At 39.1% G+C, this 25,959-nt stretch overlaps 2 protein-coding genes across 11 annotated transcripts in view; one reads left to right on the top strand and one right to left on the bottom strand.

The window, feature by feature from the left end:
* The window catches only part of RMDN1 (regulator of microtubule dynamics 1), a 56,269-nt gene extending 49,204 nt beyond the window's left edge, over nucleotides 1–7,065 (bottom strand). For 2 of the 9 annotated variants that reach the window (XM_049633197.1, XM_049633195.1), the window contains exon 1: nucleotides 6,664–6,803. Coding sequence is in view for 3 of the 9 variants with exons in the window: in XM_049633198.1 (XP_049489155.1) it covers nucleotides 6,810–6,938 (129 nt within the window). In the remaining 6 variants the exon portion in view is untranslated. The other 7 variants (XM_049633198.1, XM_049633188.1, XM_049633189.1 and 4 more) reach the window with 7 other exon arrangements.
* A 7,670-nt stretch (nucleotides 7,066–14,735) lies between these two features.
* CPNE3 (copine 3) overlaps nucleotides 14,736–25,959 on the top strand; it is a 47,927-nt gene continuing 36,703 nt past the window's right edge. The window contains exon 1 of one of the 2 annotated variants that reach the window (XM_049633178.1): nucleotides 14,736–14,842. The gene's annotated coding sequence lies outside the window, so the exon portion shown is untranslated. Of the gene's footprint in view, nucleotides 14,843–16,414; nucleotides 16,495–25,959 lie in introns of those variants that run through there. The other variant, XM_049633179.1, reaches the window with a different exon arrangement.

Below are 25,959 nucleotides of genomic sequence, written 5' to 3'. Positions count from 1 at the left end.
GAGGGAGAGGGAGAGGGAGAGGGAGAGGGAGAGGGAGAGGGAGAGAAGTCTGCTTTGGAGTGTGTGTCTCTCAAAAATAAACATTAAAAAAAATTTTTTTTTAATCAGAAGTGAAAGAGAACAAACAACTGACACCTTAGAAATACAAAGGACTTTAAGAGAATATTAAGAAAAATCATATACCCACAAACTGGACAACCCAGAAGAAGTGAATATAATCTCCCCAAATTCAATAAACAGAAAATCTGAACAGACCAATTATCAGCAAATTGAATCACTAATCAAAAAATGCCAAACAAACAAAAGCCCAAGACCAGATGGCTTCATAGGTGAATTCTGCTCAACATTTAGAAAGAGTTAATATCTATTCTTCTCAAACTTTTCCAAAAAATACAAAAGAAAAACTTCCAAATTCATTCTGTGAGGCCAGCATTATTACCCAGATACCAAAACCAGACACAACAAAAGAAAACCCTAGGCTAACATCTCTGGTGAACACAGATGCAAATATCCTCAACAAAACATTAGCAATCTGAATCCAAAAATACATGAAAAAAACAACAAAAAACAAAAACCCTCACCACAATCAAGTGAAATTTATTCCCAAGATGCAAGGGTGGTTCAATATCTGCAAATCATCCAATCTGATACATCACATCAGTAAGGAAAGGATGAAAACTGTGGGGAATAAGCTTAGAAATTCCCTGGGCTTGCACCAATGGGTTAGCAAGGCATAAAGAATTATAAAACCATAGGGTGCTCTCACCCAAGTTTGGGTAAACAAGGTAAGACCCCTAGAATAAAGAAGGGAGGGGCAAAGGCCCCAGAATAAAGTAGGGAGGGGCCAGGGCCCCCAGAATAGAGAGGGTGGCAAAGGTCCCCAATACAAAGGTATATGAGGCAAGCAAGATTAGGCATTCATGGCAAAAATGCCCCCCAATTTAGTACTATAGTAGAAAGATGCTTTCACAGGAGGAAAGGACCAAGTTTGGTAAACAGGTAAACAGGGCTACAGACCCCAGCGCTGTGGGTGATGATGCCCAGAGCAGAGCTGATTAGCAAAAGAAAAGGTGCCTTGTTAACCCTGAAGTTATTTGCCCTGTTTTATCCCCTAGGCTAGCTAAGATAAACAGACATGGCGCCTCCTGTCTGCTGTTAACAACCATCTGCCCATCTGCTCGGTGCCAGGATTTTGTTTTATATTGACCCAAACCCCAAACACCATATATCTTCAAAACCCCTTTCCCTTCATGCCCTTGAGTTAATGTTCACAGATTCACTGTCTCTTTGTGCACGCCCATTGTTTGTTAGCCCTCTGATCTTAATAAATACGGAACAAGGACCCTTATTCGAGGCTCTTGTCTTTTCCGGGACATTAGCCATCTCTCGCTTTTCATCCTGTGTCCCACTCTCTCATTGGCCAAGAGAGAACTTTAGACTTAGAGTCTACAACAGAAAACCAAGTGATCATTTCAATGGATGCAGAAAAAACATTTCACAAAATACAATATCCATTCATGGATAAAAGCCCTCCATAAAGCAGGTTTAGTGGGAACATGCCTTAATATAATAAAGTCCATATATGAAAAACTCACAGCTAACATCATTACTCAATGGGGAAAAACTGAGAGCTTTTCCACTAAGGTCAGAAACAAGACAAGGATGTCCACTCTTACCACTTTTATTCAACATAGTACTGGAAGTCCTAGCCACAGAAGCAATCAGACAAGAGAAAGGAATAAAGGACATCCAGGCTGGTAAGGAAGAAGTGAAACTTTCACCATTTGCAGAGGACATGATACTATATACAGAAAACCCTAAAGTTGCCAACAAAAAGCTGCCAGACTGATAAATGGATTCAGTTATTACAGTATTGCAGTATACAAAACTGCAGTATACAAAATCAATGTACAGAAATCCACTGTATTTCTATACACTAATAATGAACCAGCAGAAAGAGAAATTAAGAAAACAAGTCCATTTACAATTGCACCAAAAAGAAGAAAATACCTAGAAATAAATTTAACCAAGGAGGTAAAAGACCTGTACTCTGAAAACTATAAAACATTGATGAAAGAAACTGAAGACAACACGAACAAATGGAAAGACATTCCATGCTCATGGGATTAGAAAAACAGATATTATTAAAATGTCCATAATACCCCAAGAAAGCTACAGATTTAATGCAATCCCTAACAAAAATGTCAACAGGATTTTTCCCAAAACTGGAACAAACAATCCTAAAATTTGTATGGAACCATAAAAGACCCAGGATAGACAAAGCAATCTTGAAAAAGAAAATCAAAACCGGAGGTATCACAATTCCAGATTTCAAGTTATGTTACAAAGCTGTAGTAATCAAGACAGTAGAGTAATTGCAGATAAACAGATAGATCAATGGAACAGAATAGAGAGACCAGAAGTAAATCCACAATTATATGGTCAATTCATCTTTGACAAATGAGGCAAGAATATGCAATGGGAAAAAGACAGTCTCTTCAACAATGGCGCTGTGAAAACTGGACAGCAACAGGCAAAAGAATGAAACTAGACCACTTTTTTACACCATACACAAAAATAAACTCAAAATGAATGGATCAAGGTCCTAAATGTGAGACCTGAAACCATAAAAATCCTAGAAGAGAACACAGGCAGTAATTTCTCTAACAACGGCTGTAACAATATTTTTCTTTCTTTTTTTTAAAAAATACTGTATTTATTTATTTTTAAGCAAACTCCATGCCCAGTGTGGGGATTGAACTCACGATCCTGAGATCAAGAGTTGAAGGTCTACAGACTGAGCCAGGCAGAGCCCCCCACATCATTTTTCTTAATGTCTCCTGAGGCAAGGGAAACAAGCAAAAATAAGCTATTGGGACTGCAGTAAAATAAAAAACTGCACAGGAAAGGAAACCAACAAAACTAGACAAGCTACTGAGTGGAAGAAGATATTTACAAATGACATATCTGATAAAAAAGGGTTAGTATCCAAAATATATAAAGAACTGTCTACAACTCAACACACAAACAACAAATAATCCAATTTAGAAACAGGCAGAAGCCATGAAAAGACATTTCTCCAAAGAAGACATACAGAACCCAACAGACACATGAAAGGAAAATCAACATCACTCAGCATCAGGGAAATCAAAATCACAATAAGATATCACCTCATGCTTGTCAGAATGGCTAAAATAAAAAACGCAAGAAACAACAATGTTGGCAAGGATGTGGAGAAAAAAGGACTCTCATGCACTGTTGGTGGGTATGCAGTGGTGCAGCCACTGTGAAAAACAGTATGGAGGTTCCTCAAAAATTTTAAGCAGGCTTCATGCCCAGCACAGAGCCCAATATGGGGCTTGAACTCACAACCTGAGATCAAGACCCGAGCTGAGACCAGGAGTTGTACACTTAACCAACTGAGCCACCCAGGAGTTGTGGTTCCTCAAAAAAAAATTTTTAAATAGAATTATCCTATGATCCCACAATTGCACTACTGGGTATTTACCTAAAGAATATGAAAGCACTAATTCAAAAGGATAAATGTACATCTATGCTTTCTGCAGCATTATTTACAAGAGCCAAACTAAGGAAGCAGCCTAAGTGCCCATTGCTATTTGAATGGATAAAGATGTGGTGTAGATGCAACGGAATATTATTCAGGCATAAAAAAAATGAAATCTTGCAATTTACAACATGGATGGATCTAGAGACTATAATGGTAAGCAAAATAAGTCAAAGAACACAAATACCTATGATTTCACACATATGTGGAATTTAAGCAACAGTACAAATGAACCAAAGAGAGAGAAAACAAAACAAAACAAAACACTTAACTATAGAGAACAAACAGATAGTTATCAGAGGGGAGGTAGGTGGAGGGATGGGTCAAACAGGTGAAGGGGATTAAGAGTACACTTAATCTCAAAAAAAAAAAAAAAGAGTACACTTAATCTCTATGAGGACTGAATAATTTAAGGAATTGCTGAATCACTATACTGTACACCTGAAATGAATATAACATTGTATGTTAAGTATTAAATTTAAAAAAAAAATCCATTGAGGGGCACCTAGGTAGCTCAGTTGGTTAAGCGTCCAACTCTTGATTTTGCTCAGGCCATGATCTTGTGATCTAAATCTCATGATCTAACAGCACAGAGCCTGCTTGGGATTCTCTCTCTCCCTCTCTTTCTGCCCTACCCCTGCATGCGTGCATGCATGATGTGTGCTCACTCACTCTTTCTCCAAATAAATAAATATATTTTAAAAATTCATTGAAAAGATAATACATCATAATTAAATGGGTTTTAATCTAGGGATGCAAGATGATTCAACATCTGCAAATCAATCAGGGTGACACAACAAAATGAAGGCCCCAAATCCCATGATTAATTCAACAGATACACAAAAAGCATCTGACAAAAATTCAACATTTATTCACAATAAAATTCTTAATAAAGTGGGTACAGAGGGAACATATCTCAACATAATAAAGGCAATAAATGACAAGTCCACAGATAATATCATAATCAATGGTGAAAAGACAAATTTTTTTCTCTAAAATGAGAATCAAGATAAGAATGCCCATTCTCACCACTTTTATTCAACACAGTACTATAAACCCTAGCTAGAGCAATGTGGGGGGGGGGGGAGAGAAAAGAAAAGAAAAGAAAAAGGAAGGAAAGAAGTAAATTTGCAATAACATGGTATTGCATCAAAAAAAAAAAAAACTGTTGGAAATAATAAACAAATTCAGTAAAAGAATTTACTTTCTTCAGTAAAAGAAATTAAGAAAACAATCCTATTTATAGTTATATCAAAAAGAATATAATACCTAGGAATAAATTTAACCAAGGAAGTAAAAGCCTGTACAGTAAAAACTATAAGACACTGATGAAGACACAAATAAATGGAAAGATATTCTGTGCTGATGGGTTGGAGTACTGTAAAACTATACATACTACCTGAAGCAATCTGCAGATTCAATGACATTTTCAAATTCCAATCGCAATTTTCACAGAAACAGAACAATCAATCCTAAAATCTGTATGGAACTATGAAAGACCCCAAATAGCCAATGCAACCTTGAGAAAGCAGAACAAAGCAGGAGGCATTGTGCTTCCTGATTTAAAAATATATTACAAAGCTACAGTAATCAAAGCAGTATAGTATTCACACATTTATAGACACATAGATAAATGGAACAAAATAGTGAGTTCAGAAATAAACCCATGCATATGCAGGCCAACAGATTTAAAATATAGGAGCCAAGAATATACAACGAGGAACAGCAGTCTCTTCAATAAGTGGTGTTCAGAAAACTGGACAACCACAAGAAAAAGAATAAAACTGGCCCACCCTATTATAGCATACACAAAAATTAACTCAAATGCACTAAAAACTTGAACATCAGATCTAAAACCATAAACTTCTAGAAGAAAACATAGGGGGGGGTAAGCTCCTTGACACTGGACTTGGCAATGACTTTTTAGATTTGACACCAAAAGAAAGGCAACAAAAGCAAAAACAAACAAGTGAGACTTCATCAATTAAAAACTTTGTGCACAGGAAACTATCAGCAAAATGTAAAGTCAACCTAATAAAAAAAAATCCCACATCATATATCTGATAAAGGGTTAACATCCAAAATATATAAAGTCTCACAATTCAACAGCCAAAACAATTTTAAAAATTGGGCAGAGTACCAGAAGAGACATTTTTTCAAAGACATACAGATAGCCAACAGGTACATGAAAAGGTACTCGTTTGGGAAATGGAAATCAAAACCACAATCAGATACCACCTCACACCTGTTAGAATGGTACTGTCAAAGAAGACCAGAAATAACAGGTGTCGGGAAGGATGTGGAGAAAAGGGAACACTTGTGTGCACTGTTGATGGGGAATGTAAATTGGTGCAGCCGCTATAGAAAACAGCATGGAGGTTAATCAAAAAAATTGAAAATAGAGGGGCACCTGGCTGGCTCAGTCGGTTAAGCAATCTGGCTCTTGGTTTCAGCTGGGTCATGATCTCGCGGTTTCTGAGATTGTGTCCCACATTGGGCTCTGCACTGAAAGTGCAGAGCCTGTTTGGGGTTCTCTCTCTGTCCTTCCCCTGCTCCTGCTCTCACTCTCTCAAATAAATATATAAACTTTTTAAAAAAATGTGTATTTTAGAATTCAAAATAATTAAACATCTAGTTCAAATAATACGTATCATATGCACTATCGCCCTTCCAGTCCCCTGTCAGAGACAAACGAATAGTCTAACAACAGAAAAGCCAAAACTGGGACGACAATCCAACAGCCTTCCTGAACATTATGCAGATAAAACAAAGGACTCAAATAAAAAACTTTAAACCTTAAAATAGTACAAAATCTCTTCTGAGTCACAGTAATTTTTTAAAATCACACCACAAACTTTTCAAAGTCTGGGAAACTTTAGCGCCTCAGGAGCTGTACTGAATCTCCAAAAGTAAATATTTTCACAGCGGTCAAGTTTTTTCCCCCCTAAAGTTGTCTGCTTTCATACAGGAAACTCGGGTAGAAGACAGAGTCTCGGGAGAAGGGGAAAGGAGGTCTCATACCTCCTCCCACCCCCGTACTGAGAGAGAAAAGTAGGCTTGCGAAAAAGAGAGGACGGGTCTGTCGGTCCTGGAGTCACCTGGAGAGCTCCGGGAACACCTGGCCCTGAGTTCCTACCGCAGTTCACTACAATTCCCCAAGGTGGTGCGGGGCCGCCCCTCTGAAGAAGGGGCTCCTGCAGCCCAGCAAGTAATGAGGGGAGCGGGAGTCGGGGCAGTGGGGTACCTCAGAGCCGCGGAGTCGCCAAGTACAGCACCGTCCCCAGCTGCCAGCAACACGCGTTAACAGCCAAGGTTTCCGGACAGTACCGTGTGCCAAAGGGAGAAAGCGCCAGAGTCGCGCGGCCAGCGCCATGACCTACAACTCGCTGGCCTGACCCCTCACCCTTTTGGGTCACTATGGAGCGCGTCAGAACTAAAAGAGACCAAGTCCTTCCCGGGAAAACCCTGCCCTGCCGCTTCCTGGCCAGCGCCTCTTCCGCCACACGACTTCCGGCCGGCAGTTTCTAGGGGGAGGGAAATACCCGGTTGGGTGGGACTTAGTGGCCCTTACGCGCCTGCGCACAAGTGGACTTGGGGGTGGGCGATTGTTCCCTTCTGGGTACAGTCGCCTTTCTGTCCTTTTCCTGAGGGTGCGGGGTGGGGGGGAAGGGTCTGTCAACGCTTCAGCACAGGATTAATCACCAGAACAAAACTGAAAGTTCTCAGACCCGAGAATTTAAGTAAGCAAGAAGGAAATATTTATTTATAATTCTCTGCAGCCTTCAAAGATAGGGAGAATCCTAGTAATCGTGGTATTTCCTTTTTGGAAATAAATGCTTGGGAGAATTCATCTGTACCACATAAAGAAGGGACAGGAAGAGACTGAGAGATTGGAGGGGGAGTTCTGGGGGGAAAGAGAGAAGCCATAAAAGACAAAGAATGAGAAGCCCAAGCTGGTCTTAGGAAAAGACAAGGGAGAAGAGGCCTCCTGACAAAAAGGTGATGCCCTTGTTTGCTGTGGGATGTGTGGTACAAAACCCCTGGGTTCCCCTCAAAATATTTGGTAAGATGGATACCTCTCACCAGAATGGAATACTTTTGGAAGCAATGAAGAGGTTTTGAATTCTAGTTTGGGAATGATGTGGGTGAAAACACAAGCTGCAAATGGATTACATGCACATTTTTGATGGGCAATAAGGGAAGATAGTCACAGTTTTGTTTTGTTTTTTTTTTAAATTAGGTTGCAAACAGGGCTCCTGGGTAGCTCAGTCATTTGAGCATCCTACTCTTGATTTCTGCTCTGGTCATGATCTCACAGTTGGCGAGATCAACCCCCGCTCCCCGCGCCCCCACCGTGGGGCCCTCCGAGGACTGACAGCACAGAAGCTGTTTGGGATTTTTCTCTCTTGCTCTCTCTGCCTCTCTCTCAAAATAAATAAACTTAAAAAAAAACAAAAATAAATAAAATTAGGTTGAATTGATATAGTACCTATACAGTATTACATAGTGAAATAACACATCCTTAGTTAACTTGGTCTTCCCAACTACCTTGTGAAATAATGGGTGTGCCAAATTAACAAGTGAACTGTAGCTCAAAGAGATTTATTAACCAAAGATACGTAGCTAGTAGGTATTGTTGGAAGACTGGAATCCATGTTTTTAAACTCCAAGCCCAATCCTCCCTATATATGATTTCTGCCTCCACCACTTCCCATTAAATCAGTCACATTTCTTTAGGATTGCATCAGTAATATTTTTATTTTCTTTGTTTTTAAAGTATATTTTAAAAAATATAGAGAGCCTCTTCTTAACTTTTTTTGAACGCGAGTCTTTTTTTTTTTTTCCAGGGGGAAACATGTTTACATATTTCTACTGGTAGCTACCTCAGTATTCCTGGATAATATATTCATATAACTGGATGCCATGATAATCCTGAAACTGAGTTTCTGGTATCTTAGCCAGAGTGAAGTTTTGTTTAAAGATTTTATTTTAGGGGTGCCTGGGTTGCTCAGTTGGTTGAGCCTCTGACTTCTGCTCAGGTCATGATCTCACAGTTCTTGAGTTCTAGCCCTGCATCAGGATCTCTGCTGTCAGCGCTGAGCCTGCTTCGGATCCTCTGTCCTCCTCTCTCTCTCTGCCCCTCCCCCACTCGCACTCTCTCTCAAAAAAAAATAAACATTAAAAAAAAAAAGATTTTATTTTAAAGTAATCTCTACACCCAATGTGGGGTTCAGACTTACAACCCTGAGTGTCATATACTCTACTGACTGAGCCAGCCAGGCACCCCAGCTGGAGTGAAATTTTATTTTATTTTATTTTATTTTATTTTATTTTATTTTATGTTTTAATGTTTATTCAATTCTGAGAGAGACACAGAGACAGAGATGAGTGGGGAGGGTCAGAGAGAGAGGGGAAGACACAGAATCCCAAGCAGGCTTCAGGCCCCAAGCTGTCAGCACAGAGCCTGACACAGGGCTCAAACCCATGAACTATGAGATCATGACCTGAGCCAAAGTCTGACGCTTAACCTACTGAGCCACCCAGGTGCTCCCAGCGTGAAATTTTAATTATTTTTTTTGAAAAAATTTAGATCCTTAGAAATGTTGCAGGAACTCCCATTTCTTTTTTCACTTAGATTCAGCCATTGTTAATATTTTTTCACATTTGCTTTATCTTTCTTTACATATATTATATATAATATACATATTATATTCCTATTATTATTTTCTGTTGTTAAATCTTTTGAGAGTAGATTGCAGATAATCATGACTCTTCATGCTTAGAAACAAAGACATTCTCTTATTTAGTCCCAGTACAATTATCAAATTGAGGAAATTGAAATTGAGTACTATTATTTAATGTATAAATTTTGCTTATTGCCTCAATGCTGTCTTTGATACCAACCACTTTTTCCCCAAATCAGGAAATGTTTATGTGTTGCATTTAACTATTATGTTTCTTTAGTTTCCTTAAGTCTGTAATATTTCTCTCTTGGCTCCAGGCACACTATCTTTTCTTTCTTACAGTGAGCCTCAGATCTCCCTACATGATATTCTCTCTGTCAGGATTCCTTCCCATTCCACTACTTTGGTACCCCCACCCCTTGCTCCAACCCCACTCCATTGTTTTTTACCTAGTTGATTTTTATTCATGTTTCTTGTTTAAAAAAGATTATATTTTTAAGTAATCTCTACACTCAACATGGAGCTCAAACTCACAACTCTGAGATCAAGAGTCACAAGTCTACCATCTGAGCCAGCCAGGAAACCCTCTATTCATCTTTCAGCACTCAGCCCAAATGTACCTTCCTTAGAAAAACTTTTCTTGATTCCCCCTACTATACTTTCATTCCCTTCATGGCTCTAAGCTCATTTTATAATTTCACATGTATATTTGTGATTATTTGTTAATCTGGAGTATATTTTGGAGGTAGAGTTGATAAGAATTGGTAATGTGTACCTTCACTATACTGTAAACTCAGTGACATCTCTGATTTTTGCCTATTTCAGGACCTGGCACAGTTTCTTCACTCAGTCAACAAGTATGTGTTGCATATCTGTAATATACCTTGTACTCTTCTAGATGTCAATGAACAGTTCCTAGTGGAGTGTATATTTTAGCTAGGGAAATACAGTAAGCAAAATAAGTAAAAGATGTACTAGATGATGATAAATGCTAATGAGGAAGATAAAACATGAAGGGGTATAGGGCATATTTCTGTGTGGACATTGCAGTTTTACGCAGGGTGGTGGCCACAGAAGACCTCACTGAAGGAGACGTTTGAATAAAGATCCAAGGAAGAAGGAGTAATCCATGAAGATATCTGGGGGCACAGCATTTCATGTAGAGAAAAAGGAAAGTGCAAAGGCCTGAACTAGGAAGGCAGGTAACATTTTCCATGAACACTAAGTTCACTATGGTTAGAATAGAGTGAGCAAGGAGGAGTATATTAAGAGATAAGGTCAGAAAGGAGATGGAGACCAAGTATCATAATCTAATTTACATTTTAATTAGATCCTTCTGTTTTGAAAATAGACTAAAGCGGGGCGCCTGGGTGGCTCAGTCGGTTGAGCGTCCGACTTCAGCTCAGGTCACGATCTCGCGGTCCGTGAGTTCGAGCCCCGCGTCAGGCTCTGGGCTGATGGCTCAGAGCCTGGAGCCTGCTTCTGATTCTGTGTTTCCCTCTCTCTCTGCCCCTCCCCCATTTATGCTCTAGCTCTCTCTGTCTCAAAAATAAATAAATGTTAAAAAAAAATTAAAAAAAAAAAAGAAAATAGACTAAAGGGAGCAAGTAGGGAAAGAGTTACTAGGGTATTACAATAATCTGGAAAGAAATAGTGGTGGCTTGGATTAGACTAGAGATATGAGTGGTTAGAATCTGGATATATTTTGAAGGTAGAATTAGTTGACAGGAATAGCTGACAGACTAGACCAGATATCAATGGGGTATGAGAAGAGAGAGTCAAAGATGACTTCAAGTGTTTTGACCCAAACAACTGGAAGAATGTTTTGCCATTATGCAAGATAGAGAAGACTGTGGAAAGACAGCTTAGAGGAGGAATATCAGTAAGTTTTATTTGTACATTAAAATCAGAAAAGCTTATTAGACATCTGTGTTGGCCAACCTCCAGTGTGGTCCTCGATGATCCTTATCTCCTAGATTTATCCCTTTGTGGAATCCCCTCCCACATTAAATCCAGGCTGGTGTGTCTGACCAACAGAATACTGCAAAAGTGATGATGTGCGACTCCTGAGGCTAAGTCATGAAAGTCATTGAGTTTCTGCATTGATTTCTTGGATTGTTTGCCCTGGGAGAAGCCAGCAGCCACGCCATTAGGGTACTCAGTCAGCCCTCTTAGGCGGCCCACATGGAGAGGAACTAAGGTCCCCCATCAACAAAGAGCATCATTGCTCATATGAGTGAGCCACCTTGGAAGTGGATCCTCCAGCCCTGTAAGATGACTGCAGCCCTGCCTGATAACTGACTGCAGCATCATGAGAGGTAATGGACTAGAACTGCTCAGCTAAGTCACTCCTCACTTCCTGAACCACAAACTATGACAGATAATAAATGACTATTTAGTTTTAAGCCACTGAATTAGGTATAACTGTTAGTTATAGAGCAGTAGATAACTAATATGACATCCAAGTGTAGAGTAGGGAATTGGAATATGGAATTTCAGGGTTTGGAAGTTTGGTATCCTTCAGAATATAGATGGATTTCAAAGCTGTAATACTAGATGAGGTGACTAAGGATGCAAGTGAAGATAGAAAAAAAGGAAAATTCAAGAACTTAGCCCTAGGGCACTCCAGGGTAAAAACTAGGAATATGAGGATTAAAAAGCAAAAGAGGGGGCGCCTGGGTGGCTTGGTCGGTTAAGCGTCCGACTTCGGCTCAGGTCATGATCTCACGGCCCGTGAGTTCGAGCCCCGCGTTGGGCTCTGTGCTGACAGCTCAGAGCCTGGAGCCCATTTCAGATTCTGTGTCTCCCTCTCTCTCTGCCCCTCCCCTGTTCATGCTCTGTCTCTCTCTGTCTCAAAAATAAATAAACGTTAAAAAAAAATTTTTAAAGCAAAAGAGATAAGGAGAACAGCCAGTGATGTAGAAGAACATGTAGGAGAATATTTTATAAATATCTCATTCATTTAACATCCTTTAAATAGTATCTATCTGGTGTTGAGTCCTATACTTATTTGTTCTTTGTTTCTAGAATCTTGTTATTGCTGATACATAAATACACATTCAATACAGTAAGAGCAAAAGTAGAAAAGAATTCAGACTATAGTTGGGGAGAATGAATAAACACATCAAATAGCTATAGCACTATGTATTTAAATGAGAGATTGCATATTGAGTACTGAAAGTACAAAACTATTTCCTTGTCTCTACCCTTTCCTTGTTTTAATGGAGCCAAAAGTAAGGAAGGCTAGGTATGCACAGTATGTATTTTTGAAATTTTGAAACTTGCAATTAAATTAGTGGTGTCTGAGGACCTTCACTTAAGTGTAAAATCAGAATCAAAACTAAAACAAAAAGTTGTTTTTATAATTTCAATAAAAACAAGATTAAGTACTTCTCTTTCTTCTCCCCACTGTCCAACCACAAAGGCCTTGTTACTGTCCCTGTAATTTGCTGTCTCTTTCTGTCTCTGCCCATTATTTACCTGATTTCAGACCTTTGCACGATTGGTTCTTCCTTATTTTTCAGGTCTCAATTAAATATCACTACCTTAGAGAGACTTTCCCTGAGCCCCAGTCTAAAGCAGCTCCCATTATGGGCACCTAGCTGGCTCTGTCAGTAGAGCATGTGACTCTTGATCTCAGTGCTGTGAATTTGATTCCTATGTTGGGTGTAGATATTACTTAAAAATAAAGTCTTGGGGGAAAAAAGCTCCAATTATCTCCCTATCACATAAACCTGTATTACTTTCCTCATGCTACTTATGGCTATCTGAAATTATCTCTCATTTGTTTTTAGTAACTTATTTGTTATCCCTCTAGGATAGAAGCTTCTGTCTGTCACTATTTTATCACAAGTCTAGAACAATGCTTGGCACATAGTAGGCATTCAGACGGTATTCAATAAATGAATGAATCTTTACTTGCACTGATATAATTATTTTAGAAGTGTTCTGTTTGCATTTTTGGATTAAAAGTAGTTTTTGTTTTTGTTTTTACTTAGGAAAGTCTATATTTCTTCATTTGTATCATTTTCCATGTCCTCCACAATTTAAAAAATTGAAACTTTTGCCAATTTTCTATTTTTTAAAAATCAATTTATACTTAAGATACTAAATCTTCCTTTGGCTGTCAGATTTGTCGTATTTTTTCAGATGTATTTGCCTATCGATTTTGTCCCTGTTTTCCTTGTGCAGAAGTTCTAAATTTCAAGTAGTCACATGTAGCAATATTTTCCATTGTAGTTTGTTTACCTGCAGGAAGCATCAAGTAGTGGTCAAGCAGGACATTTTGAAGTTAGTTTACTTAGAATCTGTGATTTTAGGCAAGTGAGCCAATTACTAAGCTACCAAATTTCAAGTTACTCAGTCACATTTTTCTCATTTGTGAAATGGGGTTAATGGTACTAAACACATCACAGAATTGTGAGAATTAAATGAAATTTGGATGTAAAATGACTCAGGGTAGTGTGCACATTTAAAGCTCTCTAAATAAGAATGGTTAGGAGCTTCCATTTCACTACTTTCATGCTGATTTTCCTGGTCAGATAGTGGTATGAATTTTCTCAAATAGTTTAATTCTTTTATACTTCTGAAATTGGCTTTGGTGCACCAAGAAACTCATTTTAATGCCTCAGGTTGGGTTTTTTTGGTGAATAAGTTACTTACACTGGTAAACAATATGTTTACACCTAGACATACAAATACATTCACTAAGTGTATGTTATACCAACCTCTAAACAATGTCCTATAATATATAACAGTTTAAGTCAATAGCATAATGATTTGAAAAATACATGGAGTCTTTGATCTCAAGAGCATCTCTGTGACCTTTCAAGGAAGTCAGCCTCTACTCAAAGGCCCAAGAAGCTTGAATGTCAAACAGTAGGTACCCTTTAGCCTCCTTTGCACCTTAGGTTTAGTTTCAGCTTTGTCAAGGCCTTGCCACATAGACATATGTGTATTATGTACCTGCTTTTCCTTTTTTTCCCAAAGGAATCAAGATGGCTAATTTAATTCATCCTCCAGGCAGGAGATCCTTGTAGAAACACCCAGGAATCAGATTAGAGCCCAGGTGGGAGCAAGAAGAAAAAGAAGAAACAGTGCAGAAAATGTGTCAGAATTTATCTCACATGGATCCCCCAGAGTGTCTCTTCACTTGCTCTCACTGGCATAAAACCTTCCCATGAAGTTCTGACCCATCTTACTGCATAGTGACACCATTGAGTAGCAAGACAGTGGAAAAAATAAGAACATAGGATACTTACACTTTCTGTAGAATACACTTTCTGATAATCTTAGTTTTCTAATTAAATTAGTTACAATAAAAATTTCAAGATTCTCTAATGAATTATAAATGGAAAGAAAAAGAGCCTTTAAGCATCAGCCTACCCACTGGGTGCAGATCTGGTCTGCAAGTAGTGGGCGGTAGGTGCCCGTGGTGGGCGGGGCCGCGTCTTAGCTCCACCCCAACCCGCTCCGCCCCGCCCCTCGGCCCAGTGGGCCCCAGGTTCCTGTGAATCCCCGCGCCCCGGCTGCCCTGTGGACTCTGGCTGCCTGGTCTCCACCCCTACCTGATTTCCACTACTGAGAGCGGGATGTGAGTGCGGGCCTCTCTCCGCTTCGGGGCCGGAGTAGCGGGGCCCCAGCAATTCACAGATCCCCTGGGGGAGGAAGAGAGCCTGGGCGTGGAGAAACGGGGCCCGCAGGCTCCGCGCGGCAGGGCCCGCACGGCCCTAGCGCTGGAAGTGCACCCTGGGCTCAGCGCGGCCGGAGATGGGCCGCGGCGCTCAGGGGACTCTTGCGCCTTAGCATGCAAAGTCCGCGGCCTGGGGAGGCCCGGCGCTGGCCAGCGCCTACCGGAGAACCCGGTGTTCGGGGTTCAGCCCTGGGCCGCGGGGAGCCTCCTGGGCCTGGCGGTCGCGCACCTGGGTAGGCGGTGCCCAGGATCGCCAACCTCACGAAGCCGGGAGTGTCGGGCCTTCGGCCCAGGGGAGGGTGACACGCTTAGAAAAATCCGCAGCGCCCCGTGGGGGAGAGGAACCGGGTCACGGTTCCGCGCTCTGAATCGAATGCCCAGAGGAAAAGGGCACGCTTCAGAGCCGCTGAGGATTCAAGGAGAAGCTGCTAGGTCGGGTGGGAAAAGGTAACTTGATTTCCGAGTAAAGCAGGAGGTTGTGAGAAGGGGTACCTAATAGCTCCTGTTCCGGCTCTGGCTGCTCCGTTCTTGTCTTGTGTTTTGGGCTCACTATAACCGGGGGCGTGGAGGAAGTGCAGTTGTATTCGTTTTGCAGTGCCAGATCCTCAGGGAGACCTAGCATACCGACCATTAATGTTGCGCTTGGATGATGATCCACAATTTTTGCTTACCCTTGGTGTTTTTGTGTCTGCCTCTATAAACCAAAGAGAGAATCAAATAGAAGAAATGCGGGATTAAAATATAGCGATTTTTGGTTACAGTGTCCAACAAACAATTTGCTAGACAATTTTTTATATATGTTTGTTGATTTAATGCTCACAACCACAAACTTAAGTGGAATTGTCATTCTGTTTCACACTCGGAACTCAGATTAAATCATTTGCCAAATTACATGCTAAATGGTGGCATGGGGGTTGGAATTCAGGTCTGTGTATGATTTCAGAGCACAGGTGTATGGCTTAATGTAAAGAACATTACTTCTTGGGATAAGACAAATACCTAGGTTTCAAATCTGTGCTGTGTGTTAGCTGTCTGACCTTGGGCAGATTACTTAACCTTTTAAGGCCTGTTTCTGCATTTGTAAGATAGAAAATACATCCTGTCGTAGGGTTTTTATGTGGATTAAATAAGATCATATTTGTAATACACTTAACAAGTGCCTGGCACACAGTTAGTGGTAAACATAGCTACACGTATCTTCCTGTCGTTAATTGGGGTCAGCAAACTTCAGTTACCCGCCAGAGCCAAACAAAACTGTAGGCCTAGAGCATAGGTAGAGCGAAGCAAGAAAGGATAAGGAGAACTGAGAACAGATGACATATATGGTGGCAATTATCGTGAAACCCATAGATTAATCTGTGGTATCTTTTTTGCCCACTTTTTTGCCTTTCTGATATTTTCTTCAAAGGCGGTTCCTTCTGGCTGATGTTTTGGAAAAATGCATCCCACTCTGGGCTGAAAAAATTCAAAGAGGCAAGTTTTGGGGACTGGACTATGTGGAGACTCTCAGGATGTGAGGGCGAGCTGAATTTTAGCACTCCTCAAACTGAAAGGTGCTTGTCACAAACCTTCCAATGAAGTGTGCAGTTCTCTTGTAGGATATCTTCTTTTAGATCTAGCCCCTGAAGAATGGAGCAGGAGAGGTGTTTTCAGGATGGGAGAAACCAAAGGATTCTTTGTATTTTAAGGTTTGCTTAATGACTGGACACCTCTTTTACTTTCACCTATAACTGTATACACTTTATAGACAACGGTCTTGATTTCCACATAAATTTAAGGCAATTTAAGTATTACACATTTTCAATTTTTTTTTTAATACATCCTTTCCAATGCTATCACTGAGGTCCTGAATATTTCCTTTGCGTATCTGTTCAGATAACCTGTTCATACTGGATCCTAGCTCCTATCAATGCTTGGTATGGCTTTAGACGTAGTTTTCCTTGCCCTCCTTCTTTTTTGGTACTATTGCTATGTTTTGGGTTTTGTTTTTTTTTTTTTCCTACTATAGAGTTCTTTTTCCTCCTTTTTCAAAATTTGCTTTAGTCAGTGATTTATTATGCTAGAAACCTGTAGCAAAACTGAGAAGGTTAGTGTTGGATATGAAATATGACTAAGTAACATTTTGACCTTCAAAGATCTATAATGAACCACCACTGATCATCAAAAGCATAGTCTCTGAGGTGGATCTTTTAGCAAGGATGAGTGACACTATCATTGATGGTACTCAACAAGTTTGAGGAGTCCAAACTTGGACATTCCTTTAATGTACCCACTATTACCTTTATGCTATAGGTTAGCTTCCTTCTCACCAATGTTTTCCCTTCATGTTCACTTATGTTATAAGGATTGCTAGTCAGTTTAAAGTCCAACGAACAATTAAGGAGGATATTTGGTAGAAGATTTGTTGAAAGATTGGCTAAGAAGGAGGTTTAAATGAACACCTAAAGCTATCATAGATTTTATTTAACTACGTTATTTAAGTTTCTGATATGATAATCAAAACCAGATGTTATATATACATTTGGTAAGTTTATGATAACTATATTTAAGTTGATTATGCTGGCTTAAATTTGAAGAAGCTCGTGGAGGAGTATTGGGATTCTTTTGGAGATGCCGTTTATTCTTTTAGTATATAACAGCTTATCAGTGTGCAATCATATTTTTTTTGCAGTCATATTTAAAAAAACATTAAAATCAGTGTAATGGTCAAATTTACCAATATAAATTAGATGGGTAGATATTAATACAGTTTCCCAATGAAAAATAGAAGGAAATACTACATATTCATTTTAGCAAATCATTTTGAAATATCCTCTTACCAAGTGAATGTATTCTGTCTGGTTCCTGTGAAAATTACCAAAGCACAGCATAGTTGTAACGTGCATTGCCATTAGGCTACTTCAATTTTCTGAGCCTTAGTTTACCATGCCTCTAGACTCTATGGTGATAGTACATGTTAAAATAGATATCTGCAACTGTAAAGAGAAACTTATTGGTCACATTTTCATCTGTTTAGGGGTCAGGATGTTTTAAAAAGAAGTGAAAATCAAAGTATTTACTGATTGTGTTGTTAAATGCTTCTTTCTCCCCTTCCCTGCTTAATTTTTCTTTAGCACTTACTACCATCTAGCATACTATATATTTTACTTATTTTTTTTTTACTTTAGTGATACATTTTATTTAACCAAATATATTTAAACTATCATTTTAATATGTGATCAATCTAAAAAGTTATTGAGAGATCTCACATATCTTTTTCATACCAATCTTTGGAATCTAGTGTGTATTTTATTCACTTGATCTCAGAGGCACCACATTTCAAATGCTCAGTAGCCTACCATACTGGTCAAACCAAATTCCTTCATTAATGTCCAGACCATCTATAAAATTCTAACATCTAACAAGTGCAGCTCTATACTTCTAACACTCTGAGGTTCTAGTGTGACATTCTAGAATCCTGTGTTTCAAATAGTCTGTGCCTAATACTGTAGGATCCCTTGAGTCAAATAGCCTATGATTCCAATGTTCTAAGAGTCTGTGATTCCAGCACTTCATATTCTTTGACCTAGATCAAGGGTCAGCAAACTCCAGCCTGTGGGCCAGATCCAGCCCACTGCTTGTTTTATAAATTTTTATTGGAACACGGCTATGCCCATTTAATTTGTGGCCACTTTCATTCTCCCAGGGCAGAGTGAGTAGTTGTAACAGACACCATGAATGACCTCTTGACCAGCCCAAACTAACATATTATTCTTTGTTCCTTTACTGAAAAAGTTTACTGACCCTTGATGTAGATCTTCAAAGATTCTAAGTTAAATGGTGGTTTTACAGATGTTTATTTGATTGTTATACTTTATAACTCACACATATGTTACACACAGTCTTTTCTGATATGATATATGTTGTTCAAAGGAGACTGGTTTCCTCATCTTAGGCATTTACCATTTCAGGCTTCTATAATTCCATTAGGTTGATTACTTATTTTTTTTATTTTTATTTTTTTTTTTAAGTAGGTTCCATGCCCAACATGGGGCTTGAACTCGTGACCCTGAGGTCAAGAGTCCCATGCTCTACCGATTCATCCAGCCAGGCTCCCTCCCCGTTTACTTAACTTTTTTATTGTCTGTCTTCCTATAGTGTAACCTCATCAATGCAGGGTATTTGTTTTGTTCATTGTTCTCCCAACACCTTAGAACAGTACCTGACACACAGTAAATGTCCTATAAATATGTGTTTAGTGAGTGAATAGTGTTTTTAACTGTTCTTGGTTGGGAAACAGAAAGGGGCTTGCCGGAAAGTTAAAACCAACCTGCAGTGTATGTGCTAAGTAACCAGAAACGAATATTCTTGTAATCAGGAAATGTATAAACATTTCAACAATCCTTGCTCAACATAAAAATTTTTACTTTTTTTTAAATGTTTATTTATATTGAGAGAGAGAGAGAAAGAGAGAGAGAGAGAGAGGCAGAGCATGAGAGGCAGAGGGGCAGAGAGAGGGAGATACAGAATCCAAAGCAGGCTCCAGGCTCTGAGCTGTCAGCACAGAGCCCGTGACCTGAGCCGAAGTCAGACGTTTAATTGCTTAATCTCCTGAGCCACCCAGACACCCTCTCTCCGTTTTTGTTTTGTTTTGTTTTTTAAGATTTTATTTTTAAGTTATCTCTATACCCAACGTGGGGCTCGAACTCACAGCTCTGAGATCAAGAGTCACATGCTCTAGTGACTGAGTCAGCCAGTTGCCCCTGCTCGACATACAAACTTAAATCTTGAGAAGGAAGTAGTTGTAGTTGTTCCAGCTTTAAACTGAAAGAATTGTTGTGTCATTGGGTCTCCTGGTGGCTCAGTTGGTTGAGCATCCAACTTTGGCTAAGGTCATGATCTCACAGTTCGTGGGTTTGAGCCCCACATGGGGCTGTGGGCTGATAGCTCTGAGCCTGGAGCCTGCTTTGGATTTTGTGTCTCTCTCTCTCTCTCTCTCTCCCTAGCTCCTCCCCCTCTCAATAATGAACATTAAAAAAAAAAAAAAAAGTTATGGGCTGATTGGATTTAAAAAAAAAGAAAGAAAGAATTGTCATGTCATTGTTCACTATGAACTAGAAAGGAGCACATAAGTGACAAAATGTGAAATGCCTGTCTTGCTCAATTAAATGTTGTATGTGCCCAGCTAAGAAGAGTAGGAAGGGAGCCGAGTTTTAGAAAGCCTGCTTTTAGAGTTGGGCATCATAGTTGGATAGTAGGGAAAGGAGAGAAGTTCTGATGGCCAGCCCAACATCTAGGAGATTCCATTAGGTGGGGAGTTCTTCAAGCTCTCTGAACACCAAGGGGCATCAGTCTCAGCAGGTCAATGTGCCTTTATATAAAATCCAAACTGCCTGCTTCACAGCTGGCCAGAGGCTTCACTGAACCCTTATAATTTTAACATTTTCAACTGAGCATCCTGGAATTTTCTGCTAGGGAATGTAGTTCTGATTTTTATCAATACAATTTTTGGTAAAAGGTGATTCACTTAGTAGATATTTACTTTGTAACTAACTTTGCCAAGATGCGTGTTTCATAAAGTGAGGCAATATTGAGATGTTGTAACTGCTTCTGACTTTTATTAACACCTCATTCAGTGCACCTACTATGAACTGTTCATTTGACAGGCTTGACAATATAATCAGTGACATTTCCAAAATGTATATAAAGTAGCCAAGGGATTGGTAAAGCAGTATAACCTGAAACACATGTGAAGTAAACTCTGTAGCCTGCTGTGAATCATAAAACAGATTAATATAATCTTAGGAATTTTCTAGAGAAATCAAGGAAGGGGCCTTAGTTAATTGCTCACTTTTTAGCAATAAGGACAGGGTTAAAACAGCATATACTTTCTGTGTTTAAAGTAAGAGTGATCAAGTGTGAACACTTTTATATTTTATATCTTTCTGCACTTCTGCATCTTCAGGTATCAGCAATAGTATTGCTATCGGGATTTTATTTAGGATAATTCAAGAATCTGGAAATTCATTAAAAAAAATGGTGGTCAAAAGCTGATTGCTTTTGCTGCTGTGATATGAGCTGGGAGTGAGATTCCATGGATGGTTGTAAAACTCACTTCCTTATTATCTTGCATGTACCTAATAGGTTGGGCCCTGTGTTTTGTTGATGTGCATTACTTTTTCAAGTCACTCGGGGACAGGAAATTTAATAACAGTTCCAAGCAAAGGTACCTAACTGGTGGGAAAGTATCTAAATATATGTTTTTTCAGAAACAGCTTTTTTGGTAGTGGGAGATGGAAGTTGAATTTGGAAAATTTTGTTCTTTTCCTTCCGTTTCCCTTTTAGGTTCTGATAATTTTTCTGCTATTTTCTACTTTTTTATTTTTCTATGCCTTTAGTACGACTTCCCCAACAAGTTCTGTATTCACTAAATTAAATTAGTCATAGAACATTAACTAGAAGAGGCTTTAGAAGTTACTGAAAGTGATTGGCTCAACTCTTAGAATTAACACTCGAAAAATCCAAGCCTAGAGAAGTTACAGCGCTTGCACACAGTGGTATACTGACACAAAACTACTTCCGCCTTCTCCAACTCCCAGTCCAGTGACCCTCCTGTTGGTCCTTTTTTCACATTGAAAAGAAAACATGCCCTTTTCTCTGTTTATGTGCTTTAGTGCTTGACCTAATTCTAATTCTCTATCCCCATTTCTAGTGTTCCATTGCAGGGTTTAAAAACAAATGTGGGCATCACTTTCTTAATAAATACAGGGCAAGCTTACTGTACAATTCCTTTAATGTAAGTTTTTCACTTGATATTCAGTATGTATATTCCTGAGAATTAATGTTGCTGCATTAATTCAGAAAGCACTGAGATCCTGTGTCCCCCATGTAGATCTGTGTGTGTGGAGACTTTAGCAAGAAGAAAATGCTTTCTTCGCCTTAAGTAATTCACAACGTAATGGGCTGTCTGGAAAAGGACCTGCTGTGATGTAAACACAAACCATTCCGGTTCTTCCACTATTTGGCCGTTACTGTTTATTCTGGTTGTCTTTGTTTAAGAAAGATAATCATACTTGTAGGCTAAATATTAATCTTCTAATTTTAAGATTGTGTTCATTAATTTGTGTTAGACTGAATATTTACATTTGATATACTAACTAAAAAGCTATTGGGAAATTAATTAGAGACTATTGCTGTTATACTAAGTAATGATTAATTGCAGGCTTTAGTGCTCCCAGGGCATCTGGCACGAGAGCAGACAGATCTGGGATCTTATGCTGGCCTTGTTACTTATCAGCTTGTTTATCTTGGGCAAGTAATTTAAACTTTTGGGGAATTTTTTTTTCTAATACACACTATGTGTTGTTTGGAAGTTAACAATGTGCTGAATATTGTTAACATATTCTGGGGCAATCCAGATATTATAGTTACGATGTATCACGTAGTTACGATGTATTGACCTCTTGCCATATAGTAGTAATCCTTGTCCTGTCCAATTTACCAGGGTTTTTTCGTAAAATTGAGAATATATTATTTGGAAGCATTTTGAAAAATTTGTAGAAAGCAAAAACCAGAATTTATCCAACTGTATGTACTTATTAACTCTCTCTCCTCTCCCACTCTCTATCCAAAATCCAGTAGCAAGTGGCAACATGAATACACATTCTTTTGTAACAGAACATAGTTTTAAGCCTTGGTAAAAGTAGAAATCTATAGATTTCTTCTCCAGCTCTGAGGGCACTTTGACTGCTTCCTGTCTGCACCATGCGGGTTTATCATGTTGTGTATTTCTGTGTATATATAGATAGCTAGGCATTCTGCTTTTGCGTTGCATTCTTCCCTTACCCCATTTAGAACACATAGAAGATATTCAGTGAATAATTGTTGAATGAATGGATCTCCCCAGTATGATTATAATGAGCTCCAAGGTCTTCTTTTGCTGTATCAAGTCCCCGCTGTCCTTAACATGAGAGTGGGTGCACAATAACCTCTTAATGTAAACACTTGTTGATTTGACCTGGGATCTCCAAGAGGTGTAGCAGCTCTTAGACTTATTGCCATATTACCCTTCTCCCACTTTTGGGGGGTGTGGGTTGAGAGGGACACTTATAACTGTTCTGAGCCACACAATTGGAGAAACACTGCATGGGCTGTGTACTGCTGATGTTGCTGGGCCCCATTCCAGCTGCCCCAAGGTTACCCTGCTTGCTTTCATTGTAGGTCATCCAGGATGCAATATGTATACCATTTAGTGAATCATCGTATTAGAACCAGAAGGAACCTTTGAGAACTTTGTAATGTTGCCAGCCTTCTCATTTGGTAGCTAAAGAGTGAAGTGTACTAAAGACATTGGTGGGTGGGCATTGACTTCTCCCTCCCCATTGTTACAGGACAAATAATGAGTCACTGCCACTGGCTCTGTCCCCTCTCCCCCATACACCAACTAGGCAGTTATTCAGGTAAACAAACTCTTCTGAGAGGATTTAGGAAAATTAACACTTATCTATAATAAAGCCTGATTGCTTGGCAAATTAATTTTGTGTAAATCCTAGGCATTCTTTTATTATTCTTCTAAGAACTTCTTTATTTTTTTTAAACTTTATTTTAAAAAATATTCATTTATTTTGAGAGGGAGGGAGGAGACAATCCCAAGCATGCTGACAGCACAGAGGCCGATGCAGGGCTCAAACCCACAAACTGTGAGATCATGACCTGAGCCAAAATCAAGAGTCTGATGCTTAACTGACTGAATCACCTAGGAGCCCTTAAGAAGTTCTTTATAAACAAGGATGAGAAAGGTGTTTTATGTCTTAATATTGAATAATAAGCCATTGATGCTTAGACAGTCAATTAAAATATTTGAGCAGTCAATAAAATAATTGCTACCATTCATAGAATATTTCAAAATGCTGAGTGTCCTACAAACCAAAATTGTCTGGTAATTTTTTATCCCCACTTTATAGATGAAGGCATTGAGGTTCAGACATAATTTGGTAAAGCTGACACACCCAAATTAACAAGAGGAAGCAAATTTGAACCAAGCATACTGACTCCAAAGCTACAGCTATTTCTGCCATGAAAAACCTGTGCCAGATATCCTGCTTCAGGATGAAGAGGAAGCAGTAAAACATGGGTGTCTGTCTTCAGCTCACAGTAGATAAAAAGGGTGATGAGCCATGCATACAAGTAACAATAGTGAAAGAAAAAAGTGTCAGTACATAACTACTTTAGTCGGTAGTTATGTACTTTAGGTGGGTATCAGCAACAGCTTTATGGAGAAAGTGTCATTTGAAATGGATCTTAAAGAACTTAGATGGGCAGGCTGGGGGCAGATGTAGACAAGGCCATGAATTCCAGGTGTAGCTAATTGGACTAGGCCCTGGATAGTCAGTAATGATTTTTTTAAAAAATGTCAGAAGTGAGGAGCGCCTGGGTGGTTAAGTCGGCTAAGCATCTGACTCTTGGTTTCAGCTCAGGTCATGATCCCACGGTTCATGGGACTGAGCCCCACGTCAGGCTCCATGCTGACAGCGTGGAACCTGCTTGGGATTCTCTGTCTCCCCCCTCTCTCTGTCCCTCCCCCACTTGCACTCTCTTTCTCTCTTTCAAAATAAATAATTGATTCAGGAAAGTTAGGGTGACCAGGAGAATGGTTGATGGGTTTAGTGTTTTTGGGGGTTATTTGCATTTAGAAACCAAACGATTCTCTGGTAAAGAATCTGTATAATAGAGAAGCTGTTGTCCACTCCTAGGGGCTGTTTCTGTCTTTTCTATCATCCTACTTTTTGGGTAGTAAAATACAAAAATGACTCGTTAGTTGTACACACACATTCTTCTGCCTGGTCACTTATCCCAGCCAACTCTCCTATTTCCCATCCTCAAAGGGTACAAAACATTTGCTTTATTTTCTTCCATCATAAAAGAATATCTTATTGCTCTTTTTAAAATTGTGTATCATGTGCTGGATAATGACATAGAAAGGAAATGAAAAGAGCATCTTCATGAATGTTGCTATTAACAAGGTTCCAGACCTGATTATTTATGTAGTTTCTTCCATTTGTCATTCAGTCATAATGAGTTTCTAGATAAAAATGAGGCTGCATTCAGAGTCTTTTTCATGGGGGAATGCTGCTAATAGAGGAAATTTGTGTCCCAACAGCAATTAAGTTATGTAACTGTCAACAATTTACTACATAATCAGGTGTGTCTGGCATGTTGGTTTTGTAGCTCTTGTATGAGCATTGTTAGGGAAAAAAATAATGCTCCTCTGTTGTGTTGTGTCTCTTTGCTGTGAGACTAACTTCACACACAGATATGGTCTGTATTTTCTGTGTCCCCATCCTTGGAAATTTGAGGGCTTTCTGGTTACACTACATGTTCTTCAGAAGCTTTAGAAATCCTTGTTCATTCTAAGTCTGTCCACAGGGTACTGCATTATCCTGGGTACTGCTGACATACAATTTACAAGACTCTAAACTACCTTATGCAAAAGGAAAAATTATATAAGTAATATTTATTCCATAGATTCTATGTTAGATATGAAGAGCAAGATGGCTGGCACATTCCAGATTTATAAGTTTCCTTGGGGTATCTCCATTTTCACTAATGAGGAAATCTAGGCTCAAAACATTTAAGTAATTTATATGCGGTCATGCAGCTATCACCAGATGCAGGATTCAACCCAGGTATGCATTCCTTCAAATTTGATCTTGTTCCTATACTGTAGTTATCTGTTACTATTAGTGCAGCAGGAGTTCAAATGAGGGACTTGGTGTAGGTTGGAATAATTAGGGAAATCATCTCAGAATAGAATAGTAAAAAAATATAAAACATGGGATACACTGGAGGAGATCAGAATCTGGGGGGAGGTAGTTCTAAAATTAATAATAATAATAATAATAATAATAATAATAAAAGCAACTTTTGAACACTTACTATGTACTAGGCACTGTTTAAATATATTCATTCATTCAGTCCCCACAACAACTATATGAGGAAGGGACAGTTATTATTTTCATTTTGTAGATGAAGAAACTGAG

This window comes from Panthera uncia, chromosome F2 (genome assembly GCF_023721935.1).
Source record: "Panthera uncia isolate 11264 chromosome F2, Puncia_PCG_1.0, whole genome shotgun sequence".
Taxonomy (NCBI): Eukaryota; Metazoa; Chordata; class Mammalia; order Carnivora; family Felidae; genus Panthera; species Panthera uncia.
Note: the sequence above shows the minus strand (reverse complement) of the source record. Positions and strands in the feature narration are given on the sequence as shown.